Genomic DNA, 26,434 nt, shown 5'->3' with positions numbered 1-26,434 from the left:
TTCGTCATTTCCAGCGTCTTAGTTGACGCCAGGTTTCCTTGTACAAGCTTGCGTCTGACGCGAGTTGAGTCATTTCCGGATGTTGTTGGCACCAAAAAATTTAATTTTGCGTTGTGGGTCATACTTGGTGCCAAATAATTTTAATTATTTAAACTTCCTATATGCCTCTTGCCTTTTTTATGCTCAGAGGGCTATGCTGTTTGCATTTGTTCCCCCATTCCTGAAACTGCCATATAAAGAAATTGATAATTTTGCTTTATATGTTTTTTTCTCTTACATTTGCAAGATGTCTCAATCTGATCCTGTTTCAGAAACCACTGTTGGATCCCTGCTGCCTGATAAGTTCTACCAAAGATAAGTGTATCTGTTGTAATTTAGTGGAGATTACATCTCCAGCTGTGGTATATAATAGTTGTCATGATAAGCTTTTACATGCAGAGAATGTATCCATCAGAAAAACTTCTCATAAAGTAGATGAAATTTCAAATGACCGACAACATACTGAATTATCCTCCTCGGATGAGGATCTAATTCAGAAGATCCTACCTCAGATATTGAGACTGACAAATCTACTTATCTCTTTAATATGGAGTATATTCGTTCCTTGTTAAGAGGTGTTGATTACTTTGGATATTGAGGAAACTAGTCCTCTTGATACTATAACTAGTAAACGTTTAAATTCTGTTTATAAACCTCCCGTGGTTACTCCAGAGGTTTTTCCTGTTCCTGATGCTATTTCTGATATGAATTCAAAGGAATGGAATAGGCCTGGTGGTACTTTTATTCCTTCTTCTAGGTTTAAAAAGTTATATCCTTTGCCAGTTAGATTGGAGTTTTGGGAAAAAATCCCCAAAGTTGATGTGGCTTCTTCTATTCTTGCCAAACGTACTACTATCCCTATGCAAGATAGTACTTCCTTTAAGGACCCTTTAGATAGGAAACTTGAATCTTATCTAAGGAAAGCTTATTTATATTCTGGCTATCTTCTCACACCTGCCATTTCTATGGCTGATGTTGCAGCTGCATCAACTTGTTGGTTGGAAAGCTTAGCGCAACAGGAAAAAGATCCTGATTTGTCTAGCATTGTTCACTTGCTTCAACATGCTAATCATATTTTATCTGTGATGCCATTTTTGATATCATCAAAATTGATGTTAGATCTATGTCTTTAGCTATTTTAGCTAGAAGAGCTTTGTTGCTCAAATATTGGAATGCTGACATGGTATATTAATCTAGATTACTATTTCTTTCTTTTCAAGTTAACCATTTATTTGGTTCTCAGTTGGATTCGATTATTTCAACTGTCACTGGGGGGAAGGACATTTTTTTGCCTCAAGATAAAAGATCTAAGGGTAAATCTAAAGCTTATACGAAGAATCAGTAAGAAACTGACAAAAGGGTACAAATGTAGCACTCTGTGAACGTATTAATATAACATAGGAGGTGAAAGAAATGGAAAAATTAAAATATAACTTTTACTAGATCAAGTTAAAAACAGGGGATTTACAAACATTTTAAAAGAATTTGGATGTACTACCTATTAGCCATGTAGTGTCACTACTGGCTATTGGAGACAAACACCTTCGTTAGGTTGATGTATAGTCTCTCGACAAATCAAATGACAGGGTTATCCCTTGGTATGTTACTCTAGGTAAAATTAGCCCCTAAGTGCGGTGAGTTTTCATAAACACTTTAGACTTGTGAGTTTTGATCACTGCTATGTAACACAAAATACTAAAAGGACTGGAAAGTCTTATAAGCTCTCATTTATTACCTGTTAATACCACAATAAATTGTGCTTGAGTTTCCTTAAATATTATTGTGAGGACTTAGTAGATAAACTCTAATACTGGGTTACCTTTTATTACCGTTTTTGTTATCACTGACAAGTATATAGGTTGGTAGTGGTATTTATAGTAATACCTGCAGTGCTATAAAACGTAAAGAGTCTGATAAACTCCTTGTTTTACCTATTAATACCGTGATAAACTGTACTTATATTTCCATTGGAGTTATTATAAAGAGTCAATTATTAAACTCTAATAGTTGATTAGAACCATTCATTGAATATCACTAGTTAGTATCAAGGAGATCAGACCTTTATGATAATACCTGCAGTGCTATAGAAGGTAAAGAGTCTGATAAACTCCTTGTTTTACCTATTAATACCGTGATAAACTGTACTTATATTCCCATTGGAGTTATTATAAAGAGTCCATTATTAAACTCCAATAGTAGATTAGAACCATTCACTAGTTAGTATCAAGGAGATCAGACCTTTATATAAATATTGCCTTGTTGGTACCGCTAATAGTGCTGTAAAAAAGTAAATAGTACTTATTTATTACTTCTATAAATTAGGGATGCACCGATATTTCGGCCGCAGAAAGTTTCTGCCGAAAATAGCCTTTTTGGCTATTTCGGTTTTCGGGTTTTTTGCCTGTTATTTTCGGTAAAATTATTGTGTAGCATGTTTCAAATTTGATGCTAGCCTAGAGCTGCTGTTTAAGTTTATTACTTGACTTACTGTTCTGCATATAATGAGTTTTCTAGGACTATACTTTATTTGGATAATTGGTAAAAAAAAAAAAACAGTTAAATATGATTCTGTTACATAGAACTAAATGAAGAATACAGTATATTGATATTTATAATTGTTTTAAGTGAGGAAACATTTTGGCCGAAAATTGCATTTTTTTCTTTTTTTTTTTTTCTTGGTAAAATTATTGTGTAGCATATTATTGTTTTAAGATATTTTGGTCCAATTTTAGTGTATTACTTTCAATAAAAGTGTGGGCTTTTTTATTGGCTCTAATTATGCAAAAAAAAAACTAAAAAAAATTAATTTGAAAAAACACATTTTCGGTATCCGTTTCGGTTTTCGGCCAAGTGCATCCTGGATTTTCGGATTCAATTTCGGTCCAGAATTTCCATTTCGGTGCATCACTACTATAAATATCTAGGTATAATATAGATTTGAATAAGTCTAGTATGACTTCTATAAATATCTAGGTATAATATAGATTTGAATAAGTCTAGTCTGACGTTTATATTACCTATGAGTAAACAAAGTTATTTGTCTAGCTAGTATGGCTGAATAGCTTGCACTAGACACCGCAACTGCGGCAACAAGATTTTTATACCATTATTCCATTGTCATTTAAATAAGGTAGTATATCAACAAATTTGGTTAAAAACAACATGTATGGAAGAACGGGGGGACGCCACTGACGCGTTTCGCCGTGGTGGCTGTATCTAAAGCTTCTAATCATTTTTGTTCTTTTCGACAGAATATGGAACAGAAAGCCAATCCTTCCCCCAAAGAATCTGGTTCCAATTGGAAACCTTCAAGTTGGAATAAATCCAAGCCGTTTAAGAAACCAAAGCCAGCCCCCAAGTCTGCATGAAGGTGCGGCCCTCATTCCAGCTCAGCTGGTGGGGGGCAGATTAAAACTTTTCCAAATCATTTGGGCAGATTCTGTCCAAAATCAATGGATTCAGAGTATTGTCTCTCAAGGGTATCGAATAGGATTCAGAGTAAGACCTCCTGTGAGAAGATTTTTTTTCTCACGCGTCCCAGCAAATCCAGTGAGCGCTCAAGCTTTTCTGAAGTGTATTTCAGATCTAGAGCTTTCAGGGGTAATTATACCAGTTCCGTTTCAGGAACAGGGTCTGGGGTTTTATTCAAATCTATTCATTGTCCCAAAGAAAGAAAAATCATTCAGGCCAGTTCTGGATCTGAAAATTTTGAATCGTTTGGTAAGAGTGCCAACTTTCAAAATGGTGACTATAAGGACTATTCTGCCTTTTGTTCAGCAAGGTCATTAAATGTCCACAATAGACTTACAGGATGCATATCTTCATATTCCGATTCATCCAGACCACTATCGGTTTCTGAGATTCTCTTTTCTAGACAAGCATTACCAATTTGTTGCTCTTCCATTTGTCCTAGTGACAGCGTCAATAATTTTTTCAAAGGTTCTCGGTGGCCTACTCTCTGTAATCAGAGAACAGGGTATTGCAGTGTTTCCTTATTTGGACGATATCTTCGTACTAGCTCAGTCTTTACATTCTCCCGAATCTCACACAAATCAACTGTTGTTTCTTCAAAGACATGGTTGGAGGATCAATTTACCAAAGAGTTCCTTGATTCCTCTTTTGTTAGTCCAACCTGGACTGTAATCACAACAGATGCAAGTCTTTCAGGTTGGGGTGCTGTCTGGGGTTTTCTGACAGCACAAGGGGTTTGGAAATCTGAGGTTACTAATCAATACTCAGGGCTCTTCAGGTTTGGCCTCTCTTGGAGAGAACCGTTCATTTGTTTTCAGACAGACAATATCACATCTGTGGCATATGTCAATCATCAGGGTGGGACTCACAGTCCCCTAGCTATGAAAGAAGTATCTCGGATACTTTCTTGGGCAGAATCCAGCTCTTGTCCAATTTCTGTGGTACATATCCCAGGTGTAGACAATTGGGAAGCGGATTATCTCAGTCGTCAGACTTTACATCAGGGGGAGTGGTCGCTCCATCCAGATGTGTTTTATTAGTTTGTTCAGATGTGGGGTCTTCCAGAAATAGATCTGATGGCTTCACATCTAAACAAGAAACTTCCCAGGTACCTGTCCAGGTCCAGGGATCCTCAGGTGGAGTTGGTGGATGCGTTGGCAGTTCCTTGGTATTACCAACCTGCTTATATCTTCCCACCTCTAGTTCTTCTTCCAAGAGTGATCTCCAAGATCATCATGGAACATTTGTTTGTGTTTCTGTTAGCACCAGCATGGCCTCACAGGTTCTGGTATGCGGATCTTGTCCGGATGTCCAGTTGCCAACCTTTGCCTCTTCTTTTAAGACCAGACCTTCGGTCTCAAGGGCCGTTTTTTCCATCAGGATCTCAAATCATTAAATTTGAAGGTATGGAAATTGAACGCTTAGTGCTTAGTCATAGAGGTGTCTCTGACTCAGTAATTGATACTATGTTACAGGCTTGTAAATCTGTTTCTAGGAAGATTTATTATCAAGTTTGGAAGACTTATATTTTATTGTGTTCTTCTCATAAATTCTCCTGGCATTCTTTTAGAATTCCTAGAATTTTACAGTTTCTTCAGGAGGGTTTGGATAAAGGTTTGTCTGCAAGTTCCTTGAAAGGACAAATCTATGCTCTTTCTGTTTTATTTCACAGAAAGATTGTTAAACTTCCTGATATTCACTGTTTTGTACAGTCTTTGGTCCGTATTAAGCCTGTCATTAAATCAATCTCTCTTCCTTGAAGTCTTAATTTGGTTTTGAAGGCATTACAGGCTCCTCCTTTTGAGCCTATGCATTCTTTGGATATTAAGCTACTTTCTTGGAAAGTGTTGTTTCTTTTGGTCATCTCTTCTGCTAGAAGAGTTTCTGAATTATCGGCCCTTTCTTGTGAGTCTCCTTTTCTGATTTTCCATCAGGATAAGGCAGTTTTGCGGACTTCATTTAATTTTCTACCTAAGGTTGTGAATTCTAATAACATTAATAGGGAAATTGTTGTTCCCTCTCTGTGTCCTAATCCTAAGAATTCTTTGGAGAGATCCTTACATTCTCTGGATGTTGTAAGAGCTTTGAAATATTATGTTGAAGCTACTAAAGATTTCAGGAAGACTTTCTAGTCTATTTGTTGTCTTTTCTGGTTCTAGGAAAGGTCAGAAATCTTCTGCCATTTCCTTGGCATCTTGGTTAAAGCTTTTGATTCATCAGGCTTATTTGGAGTCGGGTCAGGCCCCGCCTCAGAAAATCACAGCTCATTCTACTAGATCAGTCTCCACTTCGTGGGCTTTTAAGAATGAAGCTTCAGTTGATCAGATTTGCAAAGCAGCAACTTGGTCTTCTTTGCATGCATTTACTAAATTCTACCGTTTTGATGTATTTGTCTCTTCGGTAGCAGTTTTTGGTAGAAAAGTTCTTCATGCAGCTGTTTCAGCTTGGGTTCCTCTGCTTATGTTTTAAGTTTTTTCTTTTCAATTATGAGAAAAACTTATTTTGTTGGATGTGGATTTAATTTTTTTCAGCCAGAAAATGGCTGTTTTTATTTTTATCCCTCCCTCTCTAATGACTCTTTTGTGGAGTTTCACATCTTGGGTATTACTATCCCATACGTCACTAGCTCATAGACTCTTGCCAATTACATGAAAGAAAACATAATTTATGTAAGAACTTACCTGATAAATTCATTTCTTTCATATTGGCAAGAGTCCATGAGACCCATCCTTTTTATGGTGCTTATGATTTTTTGTATAAAGCACAATTATATTTCCAGTTCCTTTTTTGATGCTTTTTACTCCTTTTCTATCACCCCACTATTTGGCTATTTGTTAAACTGAATTGTGGGTGTGGTGAGGGGTGTATTTATAGGCATTTTGAGGTTTTGGAAACTTTGACCCTCCTGGTAGGATTGTATATCCCATACGTCACTAGCTCATGGACTCATGCTTATATGAAAGAATTGAATTTATCAGGTAAGTTCTTACATAAATTATTTCCCCCCCCCCCCTGTATTTAGCATTGAGTTGATTAATAATTCCCCCCCCCCCCCCACCTCCACACATTTAAATGTTACAAACTCTGTACCTTTAAAAACTAATGAAGTAAGTTATACTATATGCTGGTTTTCTTTTCCGATGTGTGTTAATTTTTTAGCACATACCGTAAAATAGTAAATTGTTGGTAGTCATTGGGACTGAAGAATCCATCTGAAGAAAGGATGCCACTGAGCTTTGACAAAGAAGGCATATACTGTGCTTTACTAGACTAACAGGAGCAATACTCCCAATCCAGATACCAAAACTGCACAAACAAACATTGGCTGCACAAATGAAGATGCAACATTCAGTGTCTCCCTAAAAGATTTAAAGATGGCCCCACACATGTGCGTTCGCTCCATGAACTGACCCAACACCAGGTTGCACACTTCCTCTGTTGCCTATATAGCAGTACTTAAGAGAGCGTTACAAAAACTGATCTCCCATATCCAGAGGGGGGAAGGCATGCCTTCTGTTATATCAATATTGGTACAGATATGACAAGCGGTTCCCCTTGGTGTGAACCGCTGTCTTCTATCAGTCTCTCCCAAAGGACTGTTTAGAAATGTAGATAGTGGATAAAGAGGCACAGGTCCTAAAGAGTTCTTTTTCTAGTGTTCCAGTTAAAGCTGAGGAAGAGATAACTTGGCTTTTGTTTGTGTAGATCAACACCTAATAATTAGTGCAGTATATTTACTCTGAAGAGTTTTCAGAGTCCAACTTGATCAGTTATAAAACCTGATATTAAATGTGTGGTAAATTTCTGTCTATTCCCCACTGGTCTGGACGTAGCTGCAAGTGATAAAACTTTCACTGAGAGGTGTTGTATTAAAAAATGTAAATAATATGCAGTATACTCACTCTGAAATAATCTGAATCCAGCTCCTCACAAGACAATTGGAGGTGTAGTAAAGTTTCTGTCTACTTTCCCATAATGCAGGTATAATCCGAAATGATCGGAATCCAGCTCCTCACAGGATAAATATAGACACATCTAACTTTTACAGCTCTTGAGAAAGACGAGTTCTTCGTTGAAACGCGTAGAGCAAATTTATAGAGCTTTTTTATCTGTCCATTGTGACACGTTTTAATAAATGTTTGTTTTGTAACATATTTGCCTGCTGCCTTTTGGAATTGTCAAATATTGCTACATTTATCCTGTGAGGAGCTGGATTCCGATCATTTCGGATTACACCTGCATTATGGAAAAGTAGACAGAAACTTTACTACACCTCCAATTGTCTTGTGAGGAGCTGGATTCTGATTATTTCGGAGTGAGTATACTGCATATTTACATTTTTTTAATACAACACCTCTTAGTGAAAGTTTTATCACTTGCAGCTACGTCCAGACCAGTGGGGAATAGACAGAAATTGACCACACATTTAATATCGGGTTTTACAACTGATCAAGTTGGACTCTGAACTCTTCAGAGTAAATATACTGCACTAATTATTAGGTGTTGATCTACACAAACAAAAGCCAAGTTATCTCTTCCTCAGCTTTAACTGGAACATTAGAAAAAGAGCTCTTTAGGACCTGCGCCTCTTTATCCACGATCTACATGCCTTCTGTTATCAATGATAGCCCATAGACAACAAATATTACCAGTCCGGTGGGAATCGGAGCCTGATGGCGTCCACCTATACATTACCAAAGAGGGAACCTAGTCCTGTATATCCTATGGACAGAAACTAGGAATGTAAGTGGGAAGGCAAGTGGTTATCATATACGTAAAGGGGAAGTGGTTTGTTACTGTCCATGCCACCTACAGAGAAGGGGCTCTCACCTGGTAAGTATTGGATTGGCCAAGATAGTAAATTGTATAAGAATTCAAGATCTTTAATTGGATACAACTAGAATGAAACATTAAACAGACTAACTATGTTTGTACTGGAGCCTGGTAATCCCCAGGCTCACCTCAACTGAGAAACTGATTTAACATTTAGACTTAGATGCAATAGCTTGTTCTGTCTCATGTAATATGCCTGTTGTGCTTCACTTGTTATCGTTTTATAGTATTGCCTTGGAAAGTAAGGTTCCGGAATGGTTTTATACTTGTTTCCATTTGAAGCCATTTTATTATTTTCTCTTGTAACCTTCGTTTTATGTTGTGCCGTATGTATTGACGTAAGATTTTTAATTCCTAATTTGGCATTTCCCATCTTTCAGTGCGGATGAGTTGATTCTGAAGATGTGCGGAAGCCAGCTGACGCAGAGATACCTGGAGAAACACAGCTTCAGCCTCCCAATCATGGTGCCAAGACTGGATGACCTGGGTCTCAGATTGCCTCCCCCAACCTTCTCAGTTATGGATGTGGAGCGCTATGTCGGTAAGTACTAAACTTAAGTGAATGTTGAAATAACTTTTAGCCAGGTTATCTGTCCCAAGACAACTGTTTATTACAGATTATATACTCTGTATCATGTGGCGCATGCCTTTATTTTTAAATATGTAATATAATAACAGTTGTAAAATAAATTTTACACAAAAGAAAAATGTTTTAATGTCTCTCTTTTTGGAATGAAAGGGAAATAAATGAAAACCCTGCAATAAATGTTTTTTTTTTTTAAAAAAAGGCAGTTTTTCCATACCTGTCAGTAAGTATTATAATTGTTTTATATTATTTATATGCAAGCTAAATGTAAATACTTTCCTGTTCATCACATTGTAAATGATACACTCCCCTTTGGGCTTTTGCACGAATCATACAGCCTACTCATACACAACAGAGAATAAGTTGCCCCAGGGTAAGTGCCGAGTTTTGCTGCTCATCTATGTCAGGGGGTTTTCAAACCTCTCCTTAAACCTACTAAGAGGTCAGATTTTCAGGATATCTGAGCTGCAGCACAGGTGAAATAATCAGCTGATTAGTAAACATAGTTACGAACCTGCTCTCACCCAAGGTGATCCTTAAAACCTGTCCTGTTATCAAAGCCTGGGGACAGGTTTGAGAAAGACAGTGCATGGTCATGTGTCTGTACTGTATAGTTTCCTTTGGATGAATAACCCTGCACATCACAGAAAATATTTACCTTTAGAATCTCTAGTTAAATCTTTTTAGGTTATTTTCTCTGTACTTAAAGCAAGAACAATGAAATCCTTTGCATTGTAACGGATGGTGCATTCTGAGTATCACATGGCAATTTCACTGTATGTAGTGCAGAAGTCTAGAAAGCCAGACGTTTTAATCTGGATCTGGCTTTTTTCCATATTAATTTAGGCTGGATATTACATTTACAATAGAATTCTGTCACAGTCTTCTTTATCATGACATTATCAATGCAATAATTTGATGCTATAGTAGTATTTTGGCAGTGATCTTGTGAAAGGAGCAGATGGCTTAATACCTTTGGGTAAAACAAGACGCATTCTAATGTGCTTAAATCAAGGCCCGCAAGCTTCCTAAACTAGAGCAGGTAGCCAGGATTGGCTGTTACTGAGGATGCTCCATACTCTGGAGAGGATTCAAGTCAAAGTGATGTCGCAATCAATTTAGGTGATACTAGATATAAAATGAGAAGAAAAGAAAAATAATCCAGTGCTCACAAAAACAGCAGAAGTAAATCTTTCCCATGTGAGATAGCATAGCCGGTTTTATAAAAAATCACATAAAATGCTTGTTGAAATGTTGATGATACTGTAGTTTTCACGTTTTAAACGTACATGGGAGTCAATATTAAGCTTTCATGATTCAGATAGATTAGTTTATATATGTGTGTGTGTGTGTATATGTATGTGTATATATATATATATATACACACACATATATATATATATATATATATGTGTGTGTGTGTGTATATATATATATATATATATATATATTGTGTGTATATATATATATATATATATATATATATATATATATATATATATATATATATATATATATATATGTATATATATGTGTGTGTGTGTGTATGTATATATATATATATATATTTCTCCTGTTAAGTGTAGTCAGTCCACGGGTCATCATTACTTCTGGGATATTAACTCCTCCCCAACAGGAAGTGCAAGAGGATCACCCAAGCAGAGCTGCTATATAGCTCCTCCCCTCTACGTCACACCCAGTCATTCTCTTGCACCCAACTAATAGATAGGATGTGTGAGAGGACTGTGGTGAGTGAGGGGGAGGGGCCTATTTTGGCGTTTTTGCTACGCATTAGAAATTCAGTCACAAGTCTGTTTCTCTCCCTGCATGATCCGGATCGTCTCTACAGAGCTCAAGGGTCTTCAAAAATTATTTTGAGGGAGGTAATCACTCACAGCAGACCTGTGAGATTGTGCTTTGACTGTGATAAAAAACGTTTATATTTTGTACATTTTTTTTCTGCTATTAAGGGTTAGTTATCCATTGCTAATGGGGGCAATCCTTTGCTAAATTTATGCCTTTACCGGGAAAAATTTGGTTTTTATAATTTCTCCGGTTCATTGTTATTCAACTGTCATAGTTTTTTTCTGTGCTTCTTAAAGGCACAGTGCGTTTTTCATATTCTTGTAAATTGAGTTGAAAAGTATTTCCAAGCTTGCTAGTTTAATTGCTAGTTTGTTAAACATGTCTGACTCAGAGGAATATCTCTGTGCTATATGTGCAAAAGCCAAGGTGGAGCCCAATAGAAATTTATGTACTAATTGCATTGATGCTACTTTAAATAAAAGTCAATCTGTACAAATTGAACATCATTCACCAAACAACGAGGGGGAAGTTATGCCGACTAACTTGCCTCACGTGTCAGTACCTGCATCTCCCGCTCGGGAGGTGCGTGATATTGTAACGCCGAGTACTTCAGGGCGGCCATTACAAATCACACTACAGGACATGGCTAATGTTATGACTGAAGTTTTGTCTAAATTACCAGAACTTAGAGGTAAGCGAGATCACTCTGGGGTGAGAACAGAGTGCGCTGATAATATTAGGGCCATGTCAGATACTGCGTCACAATTTGCAGAACATGAGGACGGAGAGCTTCAATCTGCAGGTGAGGGATCTGATCCAAATAGAGTGGATTCAGACATTTCAAATTTTAAGTTTAAACTAGAAAACCTCCGTGTACTGCTAGGGGAGGTATTAGCGGCTCTGAATGATTGTAACACCGTTGCAATCCCAGAGAAATTATGTAGGCTGGATAGATACTATGCAGTACCAGCGAGTACTGACTTATTTCCTATACCTAAGAGGCTTACAGAGATAATTACTAAGGAGTGGGATAGGCCCGGTGTACCCTTTCCCCCCCCTCCTGTATTTAGAAAAATGTTTCCAATAGACGCCACCACACGGGACTTATGGCAGATGGTCCCTAAGGTGGAGGGAGCGGTTTCTACTCTGGCTAAGCGTACCACTATCCCGGTGGAGGATAGCTGTGCCTTTTCAGATCCAATGGATAAAAAATTAGAGGGTTACCTTAAGAAAATGTTTGTTCAACAAGGTTTTATATTGCAACCCCTTGCATGTATTGCGTCTGTCACGGCTGCGGCCGCATTTTGGTCCGAGTCTCTGGAAGAGACTCTTGACTCAATAACCATAGACGAGATTTCAAATAAGCTTAAAACCCTTAAGCTAGCTAATTCATTTATTTCAGATGCCGTAGTACATTTAACTAAACTTACGGCTAAGAATTCCGGATTTGCCATTCAGGCACGTAGAGCACTGTGGCTAAAATCCTGGTCAGCTGATGTTACTTCTAAATCTAAATTACTTAACATACCTTTCAAAGGGCAGACCTTATTCGGGCCCGGTTTGAAAGAAATTATCGCTGACATTACAGGAGGTAAAGGCCATGCCCTGCCTCAAGACAGAGCCAAACCTAGGGCTAGACAGTCTAATTTTCGTGCCTTTCGTAACTTCAAGGCAGGAGCAGCATCAACTTCCTCTGCACCAAAACAGGAAGGAGCTGTTGCTCGCTACAGACAAGGCTGGAAACCTAACCAGTCCTGGAACAAGGGCAAGCAGGCCAGAAAACCTGCTGCTGCCCTTAAGACAGCATGAATTGAGGGCCCCCGATCCGGGAACGGATCTAGTGGGGGGCAGACTTTCTCTCTTCGCCCAGGCTTGGGCAAGAGATGTCCAGGATCCCTGGGCGTTAGAGATCATATCTCAGGGATATCTTCTGGACTTCAAAATCTCTTCCCCAAAAGGGAGATTTCATCTTTCAAGGTTGTCAACAAACCAAATAAAGAAAGAGGCGTTTCTACGCTGTGTACAAGATCTTTTGCTAATGGGAGTGATCCACCCGGTTCCGTGGTCGGAGCACGGACAGGGGTTTTGCTCAAATCTGTTTGTGGTTCCCAAGAAAGAAGGAACCTTCAGACCAATCTTGGATTTAAAGATCTTAAACAAATTCCTAAGAGTTCCATCGTTCAAAATGGAAACTATTCGGACAATCTTACCCATGATCCAAAAGGGTCAGTACATGACCACAGTGGATTTAAAGGACGCTTACCTTCACATACCGATTCACAAAGATCATTACCGGTATCTAAGGTTTGCCTTCCTAGACAGGCATTACCAGTTTGTAGCTCTTCCATTCGGATTGGCTACGGCTCCAAGAATCTTCACAAAGGTTCTGGGCGCTCTTCTGGCGGTACTAAGACCACGAGGAATTTCGGTGGCTCCGTACCTAGACGACATTCTGATACAAGCGTCAAGCTTTCAAACTGTCAAGTCTCATACAGAGTTAGTACTGGCATTTCTAAGGTCGCATGGGTGGAAGGTGAACGAAGAGAAAAGTTCTCTCTTTCCACTCACAAGAGTTCCCTTCTTGGGGACTCTTATAGATTCTGTAGAAATGAAGATCTACCTGACAGAAGGCAGGTTAACAAAGCTTCAAAATGCTTGCCGTGTCCTTCATTCCATTCAACACCCGTCAGTGGCTCAATGCATGGAGGTAATCGGCTTAATGGTAGCGGCAATGGACATAGTACCCTTTGCACGCCTACATCTCAGACCGCTGCAATTGTGCATGCTAAGTCAGTGGAATGGGGATTACTCAGATTTGTCCCCTACTCTGAATCTGGATCAAGAGACCAGAAATTCTCTTCTATGGTGGCTTTCTCGGCCACATCTGTCCAGGGGGATGCCATTCAGCAGACCAGATTGGACAATTGTAACAACAGACGCCAGCCTACTAGGTTGGGGCGCTGTCTGGAATTCCCTGAAGGCTCAGGGATCATGGACTCAGGAGGAGAGTCTCCTTCCAATAAACATTCTGGAATTGAGAGCAGTTCTCAATGCCCTTCTGGCTTGGCCTCAGTTAACAACTCGGGGGTTCATCAGGTTTCAGTCGGACAACATCACGACTGTAGCTTACATCAACCATCAAGGAGGGACAAGAAGCTCCCTAGCGATGATGGAAGTATCAAAGATAATTCGCTGGGCAGAGTCTCACTCTTGCCACCTGTCAGCGATCCACATTCCTGGAGTGGAGAACTGGGAGGCGGATTTCCTAAGTCGTCAGACTTTTCATCCGGGGGAGTGGGAACTTCATCCGGAGGTCTTTGCCCAAATACTTCGACTTTGGGGCAAACCAGAGATAGATCTCATGGCGTCTCGCCAGAACGCCAAGCTTCCTTGTTACGGGTCCAGGTCCAGGGACCCGGGAGCGGTCCTGGTAGATGCTTTGACAGCACCTTGGACCTTCGGGATGGCCTATGTGTTTCCACCCTTCCCGATGCTTCCTCGATTGATTGCCAGGATCAAACAGGAGAGAGCATCGGTGATTCTAATAGCGCCTGCGTGGCCACGCAGGACCTGGTATGCAGATCTAGTGGACATGTCATCCTGTCCACCTTGGTCTCTGCCTCTGAGACAAGACCTTCTAATTCAGGGTCCTGTCAAACATCAAAATCTAATTTCTCTGAAGCTGACTGCTTGGAAATTGAACGCTTGATTTTATCAAAGCGTGGATTTTCGGAGTCAGTAATTGATACCTTAATACAGGCTAGGAAACCAGAAAGATTTACCATAAAATATGGCGTAAATATTTATATTGGTGCGAATCCAAGAGTTACTCATGGAGTAAGGTTAGGATTCCTAGGATATTGTCTTTTCTACAAGAGGGTTTAGAAAAGGGTTTATCTGCTAGTTCCTTAAAGGGACAGATCTCAGCTCTGTCCATTCTTTTACACAAACGTCTGTCAGAAGTTCCAGACGTTCAGGCTTTTTGCCAGGCTTTGGCCAGGATTAAGCCTGTGTTTAAAACTGTTGCTCCGCCATGGAGCTTAAATTTAGTTCTTAACGTTTTACAGGGTGTTCCGTTTGAACCCCTTCATTCCATTGATATTAAATTGTTATCTTGGAAAGTTCTGTTTTTGATGGCTATTTCCTCGGCTCGTAGAGTCTCTGAGTTATCAGCCTTACATTGTGATTCTCCGTATCTGATTTTTCATTCAGATAAGGTAGTTCTGCGTACTAAACCTGGGTTCTTACCTAAGGTTGTCACTAACAAGAATATCAATCAAGAGATTGTTGTTCCATCATTGTGTCCTAACCCTTCTTCAAAGAAGGAACGACTTCTGCACAATCTAGATGTAGTCCGTGCCCTGAAATTTTATTTACAGGCAACTAAAGATTTTCGCCAAACTTCTTCCCTGTTTGTCGTTTATTCTGGACAGAGGAGAGGTCAAAAAGCTTCTGCTACCTCTCTCTTTTTGGCTTCGTAGCATAATACGTTTAGCCTATGAGACTGCTGGACAGCAGCCTCCTGAAAGAATTACAGCTCATTCTACTAGAGCTGTGGCTTCCACTTGGGCCTTTAAGAATGAGGCATCTGTTGAACAGATTTGCAAGGCTGCAACTTGGTCTTCTCTTCATACTTTTTCCAAATTTTACAAATTTGACACTTTTGCTTCTTCGGAGGCTGTTTTTGGGGGAGAGGTTCTTCAGGCAGTGGTCCCTTCCGTATAAAGATCCTGCCTGTCCCTCCCGTCATCCGTGTACTTTAGCTTTGGTATTGGTATCCCAGAAGTAATGACCCGTGGACTGACTACACTTAACAGGAGAAAACATAATTTATGCTTACCTGATAAATTCCTTTCTCCTGTAGTGTAGTCAGTCCACGGCCCGCCCTGTTTTTTATGGCAGGTCTAAATTTTTAAATTATACTCCAGTCACCACTGCACCCTATAGTTTCTCCTTTCTCGTTTGGTTCTCGGTCGAATGACTGGGTGTGACGTAGAGGGGAGGAGCTATATAGCAGCTCTGCTTGGGTGATCCTCTTGCATTTCCTGTTGGGGAGGAGTTAATATCCCAGAAGTAATGATGACCCGTGGACTGACTATACTACAGGAGAAAGGAATTTATCAGGTAAGCATAAATTATGTTATCCTCTCCAAGAACACAGGCACTCACTGGTCTTTATAAAAGGTAATCCTTTATTCAATCCATTAAAACGATAATAATACCATGACGTTTCGGCACATCATCGTGCCTTTATCAAATGTATCAAAATATTAAAAGCTTCATATCAAACTTACCCCAAATCACCACTTAAATACTACTGGAGTATAGCACATGCCGCCAGCTCACCGTGTGTAAAATCGGCGTCTGACGTCATCAGGGAGCGCTAATCTGTGCGCCCTGTGAGATCGTAGGGACGACGTTGCCATGGCAACATGTAAACTATACATGGTTTCTCGGCGGATGTGCAATAGACCAATAGATATATTTGCATATCGAGTGTGTCGCCGATTACACATATTGACGGAGATCCCCATACTTATTATAATGGGGCAAAGTACCGCAAATCTCCAAACTATTGGACAAAAACGTTTTTATATATATAGTGTGTGTGTGTATGTATGTGTGTGTGTGTGTGTATATATATATATATATATATATATATATACACTGTATGTGTGTGTGTGTGTGTATATATATATATGTATATATATATATATATATATATATATATATATATATATATATATATATATATATATATATATATATATATATATATATATATATATATACAGGGATTGCAGAATTATTAGGCAAATGAGTATTTTGACCACATCACCCTCTTTATGCATGTTTGCATGTTGTCTTACTCCAAGCTGTATAGGCTCGAAAACCTACTACCAATTAAGCATATTAGGTGATGTGCATCTCTGTAATGAGAAGGGGTGTGGTCTAATGACATCAACACCCTATATCAGGTGTGCATAATTATTAGGCAACTTCCTTTCCTTTGGCAAAATGGGTCAAAAGAAGGACTTGACAGGCTCAGAAAAGTAAAAAATAGTGAGATATCTTGCAGAGGGATGCAGCACTCTTAAAATTGCAAAGCTTCTGAAGCGTGATCATCGAACAATCAAGCGTTTCAATCAAAATAGTCAACAGGGTCGCAAGAAGCGTGTGGAAAAACCAAGGCGTAAAATAACTGCCCATGAACTGAGAAAAGTCAAGCGTGCAGCTGCCAAGATGCCACTTGCCACCAGTTTGGCCATATTTCAGAGCTGCAACATCACTGGAGTGCCCAAAAGCACAAGGTGTGCAATACTCAGAGACATGGCCAAGGTAAGAAAGGCTGAAAGATGACCACCACTGAACAAGACACACAAGCTGAAACGTCAAGACTGGGCCAAGAAATATCTCAAGACTGATTTTTCTAAGGTTTTATGGACTGATGAAATGAGAGTGAGTCTTGATGGGCCAGATGGATGGGCCCGTGACTGGATTGGTAAAGGGCAGAGAGCTCCAGTCCGACTCAGACGCCAGCAAGGTGGAGGTGGAGTACTGGTTTGGGCTGGTATCATCAAAGATGAGCTTGTGGGGCCTTTTCGGGTTGAGGATGGAGTCAAGCTCAACTCCCAGTCCTACTGCCAGTTTCTGGAAGACACCTTCTTCAAGCAGTGGTACAGGAAGAAGTCTGCATCCTTCAAGAAAAACATGATTTTCATGCAGGACAATGCTCCATCACACGCGTCCAAGTACTCCACAGCGTGGCTGGCAAGAAAGGGTATAAAAGAAGAAAATCTAATGACATGGCCTCCTTGTTCACCTGATCTGAACCCCATTGAGAACCTGTGGTCCATCATCAAATGTGAGATTTACAAGGAGGGAAAACAGTACACCTCTCTGAAAAGTGTCTGGGAGGCTGTGGTTGCTGCTGCACGCAATGTTGATGGTGAACAGATCAAAACACTGACAGAATCCATGGATGGCAGGCTTTTGAGTGTCCTTGCAAAGAAAGGTGGCTATATTGGTCACTGATTTGTTTTTGTTTTGTTTTTGAATGTCAGAAATGTATATTTGTGAATGTTGAGATGTTATATTGGTTTCACTGGTAAAAATAAATAATTGAAATGGGTATATATTTGTTTTTTGTTAAGTTGCCTAATAATTATGCACAGTAATAGTCACCTGCACACACAGATATCCCCCTAAAATAGCTATAACTAAAAACAAACTAAAAACTACTACCAAAACTATTCAGCTTTGATATTGAGTTTTTTGGGTTCATTGAGAACATGGTTGTTGTTCAATAATACAATTAATCCTCAAAAATACAACTTGCCTAATAATTCTGCACTCCCTGTATGTATGTATATATATATATATATATATATATATATATATATATATATATATATATATATATGTATATATATGTATATATATATGTGTGTGTGTGTGTGTGTATATATATATATATATATATATATATATATATATATATATATATATATATATATATATATATATATTTTTTTTTTTTTTATTTATATTTCTCTTGTTAAGTGTAGTCAGTCCACGGGTCATCCATTACTTATGGGATTATATCTCCTTCCCAACAGGAAGTTGCAAGAGGATCACCCAAGCAGAGTTGCTATATAGCTCCTCCCCTTACATGTCATATCTAGCCATTCTCTTGCAACTCAACATAGATAGGTCGTTGTGAGAGGTCTGTGGTGTTTTTAAACTTAGTTTATGTCTTCAATCAAAAGTTTTTTATTTTAAATGGCACCAGAGTGTGCTGTTTGTTCTCAGGCAGTATTAGAAGAAGAATTTGCCTGCGTTTTCTATGATCTTAGCAGAAGTAACTAAGATCCACTGGCTGTTTCTCGCACATTCTGAGGAGTGAGGTAACTTCAGAAAGAGGAATAGCATGCGGGGCCCCCCTGCAAACGAGGTATGTGCAGTAAATTACTTTTCTAATGTTTGAGCCTTAACTGCAGTAAAAGCGACTGATAGCAGGCTTATTAATAACACTTCATAATCTTTTAATGTTCAAAACGTTTACTGGCATGTTAATCGTTTTTTGTGAGGTACTTGGTGATAAAACTTATTGGGGCATGATTTTTCCACATGGCTAACGTTTATTTCTGTATTGAAACAGTTAACTGAGATTTCCCACTGTTGTAATATGAGTGGGAGGGGCCTATTTTAGCGCTTTTTTGCACAGTAAAAATTCAGTCACACTCTTCCTACTTCGTCCTCCATGATCCAGGACGTCCCTAGAGAGCTCAGGGGTCTTCAAAATTCATTTTGAGGGAGGTAATCACTCACAGCAGACCTGTGACAGTGTGTTTGACTGTGATAAAAACCTTATTTTGGGTATTAAGGGGTTAATCATCCATTTGCTGGTGGGTGCAATCCTTTGCTAATGTAATTCATTTACTGTGAAATTTTGGTTGCTATAACTGATTTGGTTCATTGTTATTTCAACTGTGGCAGCTTTTTGTGCTTCTTAAAGGCGCAGTAGCGTTTTTTATATTGCTTGTAAATTTATTTGAAAGTATTTTCCAAGTTTGCTAGTCTCATTGCTAGTCTGTTTAAACATGTCTGACACAGATGAATCTGCTTGTTCACTATGTTTGAAGGCCAATGTGGAGCCCCATAGACATTTGTGTACTAAATGCATTGATGCTACTTTAAATAAAAGTCAATCTTTACATGTAAAGAAATTATCACCAGACAACGAGGGGGAAGTTATGCCGACTAACTCTCCTCACGTGTCAGTACCTTCGCCTCCCGCTCAGGAGGTGCGTGATATTGTGGCGCCAAGTACATCAGAGAGGCCCATACAAATCACTTTGCAAGACATGGCTACTGTTATGACCGAGGTTTTATCTAAATTGCCAGAATTAAGAGGCAAACGCAATTGCTCGGGGTTAAGGACAGAGCGCGCTGATGATGGGAGAGCCATGTCTGATACTGCGTCACAATTTGCAGAACATGAGGACGGAGAGCTTCATTCTGTGGGTGACGGATCTGATCCAGGGAGACTGGATTCAGAGATTTCTAATTTTAAATGTAAGCTTGAAAACCTCCGTGTACTGCTAGGGGAGGTATTAGCAGCTCTGAAAGATTGTAACACGGTTGCAATTCCAGAGAAATTATGTAGGCTGGATAGATACTTTGCGGTACCGGTGTGTACTGACGTTTTTCCTATACCTAAGAGGCTTACAGAGATTATTAGCAAGGAGTGGGATAGGCCCGGTGTGCCCTTTCCCCCCCCTCCTATATTTAGGAAAATGTTTCCAATAGACGCCACCACACGGGACTTATGGCAGACAGTCCCTAAGGTGGAGGGAGCAGTTTCTACTTTGGCTAAGCGTACCACTATCCCGGTGGAGGATAGTTGTGCCTTTTCAGTTGGAAGTCTCAAAGATAATTTGCTGGGCAGAGTCTCACTCTTGCCACCTGTCAGCGATCTACATCCCAGGCGTGGAGAACTGGGAGGCGGATTTTCTAAGTCGCCAGACTTTTCATCTGGGGGAGTGGGAACTTCATCCGGAGGTCTTCGCTCAACTGATTCATCGTTGGGGCAAACCAGATCTGAATCTCATGGCGTCTCGCCAGAACGCCAAGCTTCCTTGTTACGGATCCAGATCCAGGGACCCGGGAGCGGCGCTGATAGATGCTCTGACAGCCCCTTGGGTCTTCAACATGGCTTATGTGTTTCCACCATTCCCGATGCTGCCTCGACTGATTGCCAAGATCAAACAGGAGAGAGCATCTGTGATTTTGGTAGCATCTGCGTGGCCACGCAGGACCTGGTATGCAGACCTAGTGGACATGTCGTCCTGTCCACCATGGTCGCTGCCTCTGAGGCAGGACCTTCTAATTCAGGGTCCTTTCAACCATCCAAATCTAATTTCTCTGAGACTGACTGCATGGAGATTGAACGCTTGATTCTATCAAAGCGTGGCTTCTCGGAGTCGGTTATTGATACTTTAATACAGGCTCGGAAACCTGTTACCAGAAAAATTTACCATAAGATATGGCGTAAATATTTATATTGGTGCGAATCCAAGAGTTACTCATGGAGTAAGGTTAGGATTCCTAGGATATTGTCTTTTCTACAAGAGGGTTTAGAAAAGGGCTTATCTGCTAGTTCGTTAAAGGGACAGATTTCGGCTCTGTCTATTCTTCTACACAAACGTCTGGCAGAAGTTCCAGATGTTCAGGCTTTTTGTCAGGCTTTGGCTAGGATTAAGCCTGTGTTTAAGACTGTTGCTCCGCCGTGGAGCTTAAACTTAGTTCTTAACGTTGTGCAAGGTGTTCCATTTGAACCCCTTCATTCCATTGATATCAAGCTGTTATCTTGGAAAGTTCTGTTTTTGATGGCTATTTCCTCGGCTCGAAGAGTCTCTGAGTTATCTGCTTTACATTGTGATTCTCCTTATCTAATTTTTCATTCAGACAAGGTAGTTCTGCGTACTAAACCTGGGTTCTTACCTAAGGTAGTTTCTAACCGGAATATCAATCAAGAGATTGTTGTTCCATCTTTGTGTCCTAACCCTTCTTCAAAGAAGGAACGACTTTTGCATAATCTGGACGTAGTCCGTGCCCTGAAGTTCTATTTGCAGGCAACTAAGGATTTTCGTCAAACTTCTTCTCTGTTTGTCGTTTACTCTGGACAGAGGAGAGGTCAAAAGGCTTCGGCTACCTCTCTCTTTTTGGCTTCGTAGCATAATACGTTTAGCCTATGAGACTGCTGGACAGCAGCCTCCTGAAAGAATTACAGCTCATTCCACTAGAGCTGTGGCTTCCACCTGGGCCTTTAAGAATGAGGCCTCTGTTGAACAGATTTGCAAGGCTGCAACTTGGTCTTCACTTCACACTTTTTCGAAATTTTACAAATTTGACACTTTTGCTTCTTCGGAGGCTATTTTTGGGAGAAAGGTTCTTCAGGCAGTGGTTCCTTCCGTTTAAAATTCCTGCCTTGTCCCTCCCATCATCCGTGTACTTTTTGCTTTGGTATTGGTATCCCATAAGTAATGGATGACCCGTGGACTGACTACACTTAACAAGAGAAAACATAATTTTTGCTTACCTGATAAATTTATTTCTCTTGTAGTGTAGTCAGTCCACGGCCCGCCCTGTCTTTAAGGCAGGTTTAAATTTTAATTAAACTCCAGTCACCACTGCACCCTATGGTTTCTCCTTTCTCGTCTTGTTTCGGTCGAATGACTGGATATGACATGTGAGGGGAGGAGCTATATAGCAACTCTGCTTGGGTGATCCTCTTGCAACTTCCTGTTGGGAAGGAGATATAATCCCATAAGTAATGGATGACCCGTGGACTGACTACACTACAAGATAAATAAATTTATCAGGTAAGCATAAATTATGTTATATATATATATATATATATATATATATATATATATATATATATATATATATATATATATTTCTCTTACATTGTTGTATCCGGTCCACGGCTTCATCCTTACTTGTGGGATATTCTCAATCCCTACAGGAAGTGGCAAAGAGAGCACACAGCAGAGCTGTCCATATAGCTCCCCTCAGGCTCCGCCCCCCCAGTCATTCTCTTTGCCGCTCTAACAAGTAGCATCTCCACGGGAGGGTAAAGAGTTTGTGGTGTTAGATTTGTAGTTTTTATTTCTTCTATCAAAAGTTTGTTATTTTAAAATAGTGCCGGCTTGTACTATTTACTCTGAGGCAGAAAGTGATGAAGATTTCTGCTGAGAGGAATATGATTTTAGCACTAGTAACTAAAATCCATTGCTGTTCCCACGCAGGACTGTTGAATACCGGAGAACTTCTGTTGGTGGGAACAGTTTGCAGGCTTAACTGCTTCAGGTATGATCAGTCATTTTTCTAACAAGACCCAGTAATGCTAGAAGACTTGTCAGAAATCCCCACAGGGGTAGGTAAGCCATTTTTCCTCAGACTCCGTATAAAATGATGGCTTAAATTAAGGGCTTAATTCTGGTTGACACTATTTTGGGCTTAATCGATTGCTTTATTAGCATGATTTAAGAATGAATATGGTAATTTTGAGACTTATGAAACACTTATGTTTTTTTTTATTTCGCCTGGCACTTGATTAGACACCTAATCTATCTCAAAGGCCCCATCACTCTGGAATGAAGAGGGAGGGGGCCTCATTTTCACGCCTCAGTTGCGCAGTTGTTTTTGCTAGACAGTTCATGCAGCTTCACGTGTGGAGTCCAGAGACCTCAGAGAGGCTTATTTCTTCTTCAAATAATCCCTAAGGAAGGTAAAAGCCACAGTAGAGGCTGTGGCATCGTGCTGTAGTGTTTATAACCGGTTAACTGCTGTTTTTAGCTCCGGTTTGGGCATTAAGGGGTTAATTGATCTGAAAATTTGTGTGCAATCTTTTCAAAGCATTAGGATAATGTGGTGAAAATTTCATTAAGATCATATGTTTATTTGATGGTTATTTGATGTTTTGGTAATAAAGTGTGCACTTTTATTATTTAAAGACACAGTAACGTTTTTTCAAAAAGTATTTTTTCTTGCATTGTAGTGCTGTCTAAGTCTGTCAAACATGTCTGGGCCCTCAGATAGCCCTTGTTCTGTATGTTTAAAGGCCATGGCGGTACCCCCATTGCATTTATGTTTGAAGTGTGCTATAGCGTCCAAGCAGTTTAAGGACCATGCAGTGACACTTAAAAATGTAGCCCAAGATGATTCTTTAGCTGAAGGTAGTGAGGATAGTACTCTATCCTCTCCTATGTCGACACCAGCTATGCCCGCGCAAGCGATGCCCAGTACCTCTAGCGCATCGATCCCTATTACTTTGCAACAGTTAGCAGCAGTAATGGATAATTCTCTCGCAGCATTTTTATCCAAACTGCCAGCATTTCCAAGGAAGCGCGATAGCTCAGTTTTAAATACAGAAAATGAGCAATCAGATGCAGCGGATAATTTATCTGTGTTGCCCTCACAACAATCTGACTTGGCGGTGAGGGAGGGCCTGTCTGAGGGAGAAATTTCTGACACAGGAAAAGTTTCTCAGCAGGCAGAGCCAGATACCATAGCATTTAAATTTAAGCTAGAACACCTCCGCGCCCTGCTTAGAACTGGCTGTGGCTTAACACACAAGCAAACAGGAGTAGTAAACACCGTGCCACGGGTTCAAATCCCTGCACAGCCCTATCGAGCAGAATGCCTTGCCTCCCAGAATTATTCCTGTAACCACTGCAGCGGCTTTTTGGTTTGAGGATCTAGAAAACTCGCTCCAGAAGGAGACTTCTTATGATGAGGTCATGGACAGAATTCACGCCCTGAAGTTGGCTAATTCTTTCATCACAGATGCCGCTCTTCAGTTAGCTAAATTAGCAGCGAAAAATTCTGGTTTTGCAATCGTGGCGCGCAGAGCGCTTTAGCTAAAATCTTGGTCGGCAGACGTGTCGTCCAAAACAAAATTGCTTAATATTCCTTTCAAGGGTAAGACCCTATTCGGGCCAGAGTTGAAAGAGATTATTTCAGATATCACTGGGGGAAAGGGCCATGCCCTTCCACAAGATAGACCTTTCAAAGCTAAAAATAAGTCTAATTTTCGTTCCTTTCGCAATTTCAGGAACAGACCTGCTTCTACCTCTACAGCCACTAAGCAAGAGGGTAACGCTTCCCAGCCCAAACCAGCATGGAAACCCTTGCAAGGGTGGAACAAGGGTAAACAGGCCAAGAAGCCTGCTGCTGCTTCCAAGACAGCATGAAAGGGTAGCCCCCCGGATCTAGTAGGGGGCAGACTTTCTCTCTTTGCTCAGGCTTGGGCAAGAGATGTTCCGGATCCCTGGGCGCTAGAAATTGTCACTCAGGGGTACCTTCTGGAATTCAAGGACCTTCCTCCAAGGGGAAGGTTCCACATTTCTCGCTTGTCTTTAGACCAGACAAAGAGACAGGCATTCTTACGTTGCGTAGAAGATCTTCTAAAAATGGGAGTGATACACCCAGTTCCAACAGCGGAACAAGGACTGGGTTTTTACTCAAAACTGTTTGTAGTTCCCAAAAAGGAAGGAACTTTCAGGCTAATCCTGGACTTAAAAATCCTAAACAAATTCCTCAGAGTTCCATCATTCAAAATGGAAACCATTCGGACAATCTTACCAATGATCCAGGAGGGTCAATATATGATTACCGTGGACTTAAAGGATGCGTACCTGCATATTCCTATCCACAAAGATCACCATCAGTTCCTGAGGTTCGCCTTTCTGGACAAGCATTACCAGTTCGTGGCTCTTCCCTTCGGATTGGCCACTGCTCCCAGAATTTTCACAAAGGTGCTAGGGTCCCTTCTAGCGGTGCTAAGACCAAGGGGCATTGCAGTAGCACCTTACCTAGACGACATCTTAATACAAGCGTCGTCCTTTCACAAAGCAAAGGCTCATACGGACATTGTTCTGGCCTTTCTAAGGTCTCACGGGTGGAAGGTGAACATAGAAAAGAGTTCTCTGTCCCCGTTCACAAGGGTTCCCTTCCTGGGAACAATAATAGATTCGGTAGAAATGAAAATCTTTCTGACTGAGGTCAGGAAGTCAAAACTTTCAAACACTTGTCGAGTTCTTCATGCCATTCCTCAACCTTCCGTGGCTCAGTGCATGGAGGTAATAGGACTAATGGTTGCGGCAATGGACGTGGTCCCTTTTGCTCGAATTCATCTAAGACCACTGCAACTGTGCATGCTCACAGTGGAATGGGGATTATGCGGATTTGTCTCCCCAAATACAAATGGACCAGAAAACCAGAGACTCACTCCTCTGGTGGTTGTCTCAGGATCACCTGTCTCAGGGAATGAGTTTCCACAGACCGGAGTGGATCATTGTCACGACCGACGCCAGCTTCTTAGGTTGGGGCGCGGTCTGGGACTCCCTGAAAGCTCAGTGTCTATGTTCTCGGGAAGAATCTCTTCTCCCGATAAACATTTTGGAATTGAGAGCGATATTCCATGCGCTCCAGGCCTGGCCTCAGCTAGCGGAGGCCAAATTCATCAGATTTCAGTCGGACAACATCACGACTGTAGGGTACATCAATCATCAGGGAGGAACAAAGAGTTCCCTGGCGATGAGGGAGGTATCCAAGATCATCAAATGGGCAGAGGATCACTCCTGCCATCCATCAGCAATTCACATCCCAGGAGTGGACAACTGGGAGGCGGATTATCTGAGTCGTCAGACTTTCCATCCGGGGGAGTGGGAATTCTACCCGGAGGTTTTTGCCCAGTTAACCCAACTATGGGGCCTTCCAGATCTGGATCTGATGGCGTCACGCCAGAACTCCAAAGTCGGGTCCAGGTCCAGGGATCCCAAGGCGACATTGGTAGATGCCTTAGTGGCGCCTTGGTCGTTCAATCTAGCTTATGTCTTTCCACTGTTTCCTCTTCTCCCTCGGCTAGTAGCCAGGATCAAGCAGGAGAAGGCTTCGGTAATTCTGATAGCTCCTGCGTGGCCACGCAGGACTTGGTATGCAGACCTGGTGAATATGTCATCGGCTCCACCATGGAAGCTACCTTTGAGGCAGGACCTTCTAATCCAAGGTCCATTCAAGCATCCAAACCTAGTTTCTCTGCAACTGACTGCTTGGAGATTGAACGCTTGATTCTAGCTAAGCTTGGGTTTTCTGAATCAGTTATAGATACTCTGATCCAGGCTAGAA

General features: G+C 40.6%; 1 protein-coding gene across 2 annotated transcripts in view; it reads left to right on the top strand.

Moving 5' to 3' along the window:
• KDM7A (lysine demethylase 7A) overlaps window positions 1-26,434 on the top strand; it is a 318,101-nt gene that overhangs the window by 176,884 nt on the left and 114,783 nt on the right. For both annotated transcript variants that reach the window (XM_053719030.1, XM_053719029.1), the window contains exon 4: window positions 8,724-8,884. In XM_053719030.1, coding sequence (XP_053575005.1) covers window positions 8,724-8,884 — 161 coding nt within the window. The remainder of the gene's footprint in view (window positions 1-8,723; window positions 8,885-26,434) is intronic.

This window comes from Bombina bombina, chromosome 6, assembly GCF_027579735.1.
Source record: "Bombina bombina isolate aBomBom1 chromosome 6, aBomBom1.pri, whole genome shotgun sequence".
NCBI lineage: Eukaryota > Metazoa > Chordata > Amphibia > Anura > Bombinatoridae > Bombina > Bombina bombina.
The sequence above is the reverse complement of the archived record's forward strand: the minus strand, read 5'-3'. Positions and strand labels throughout refer to the sequence as shown.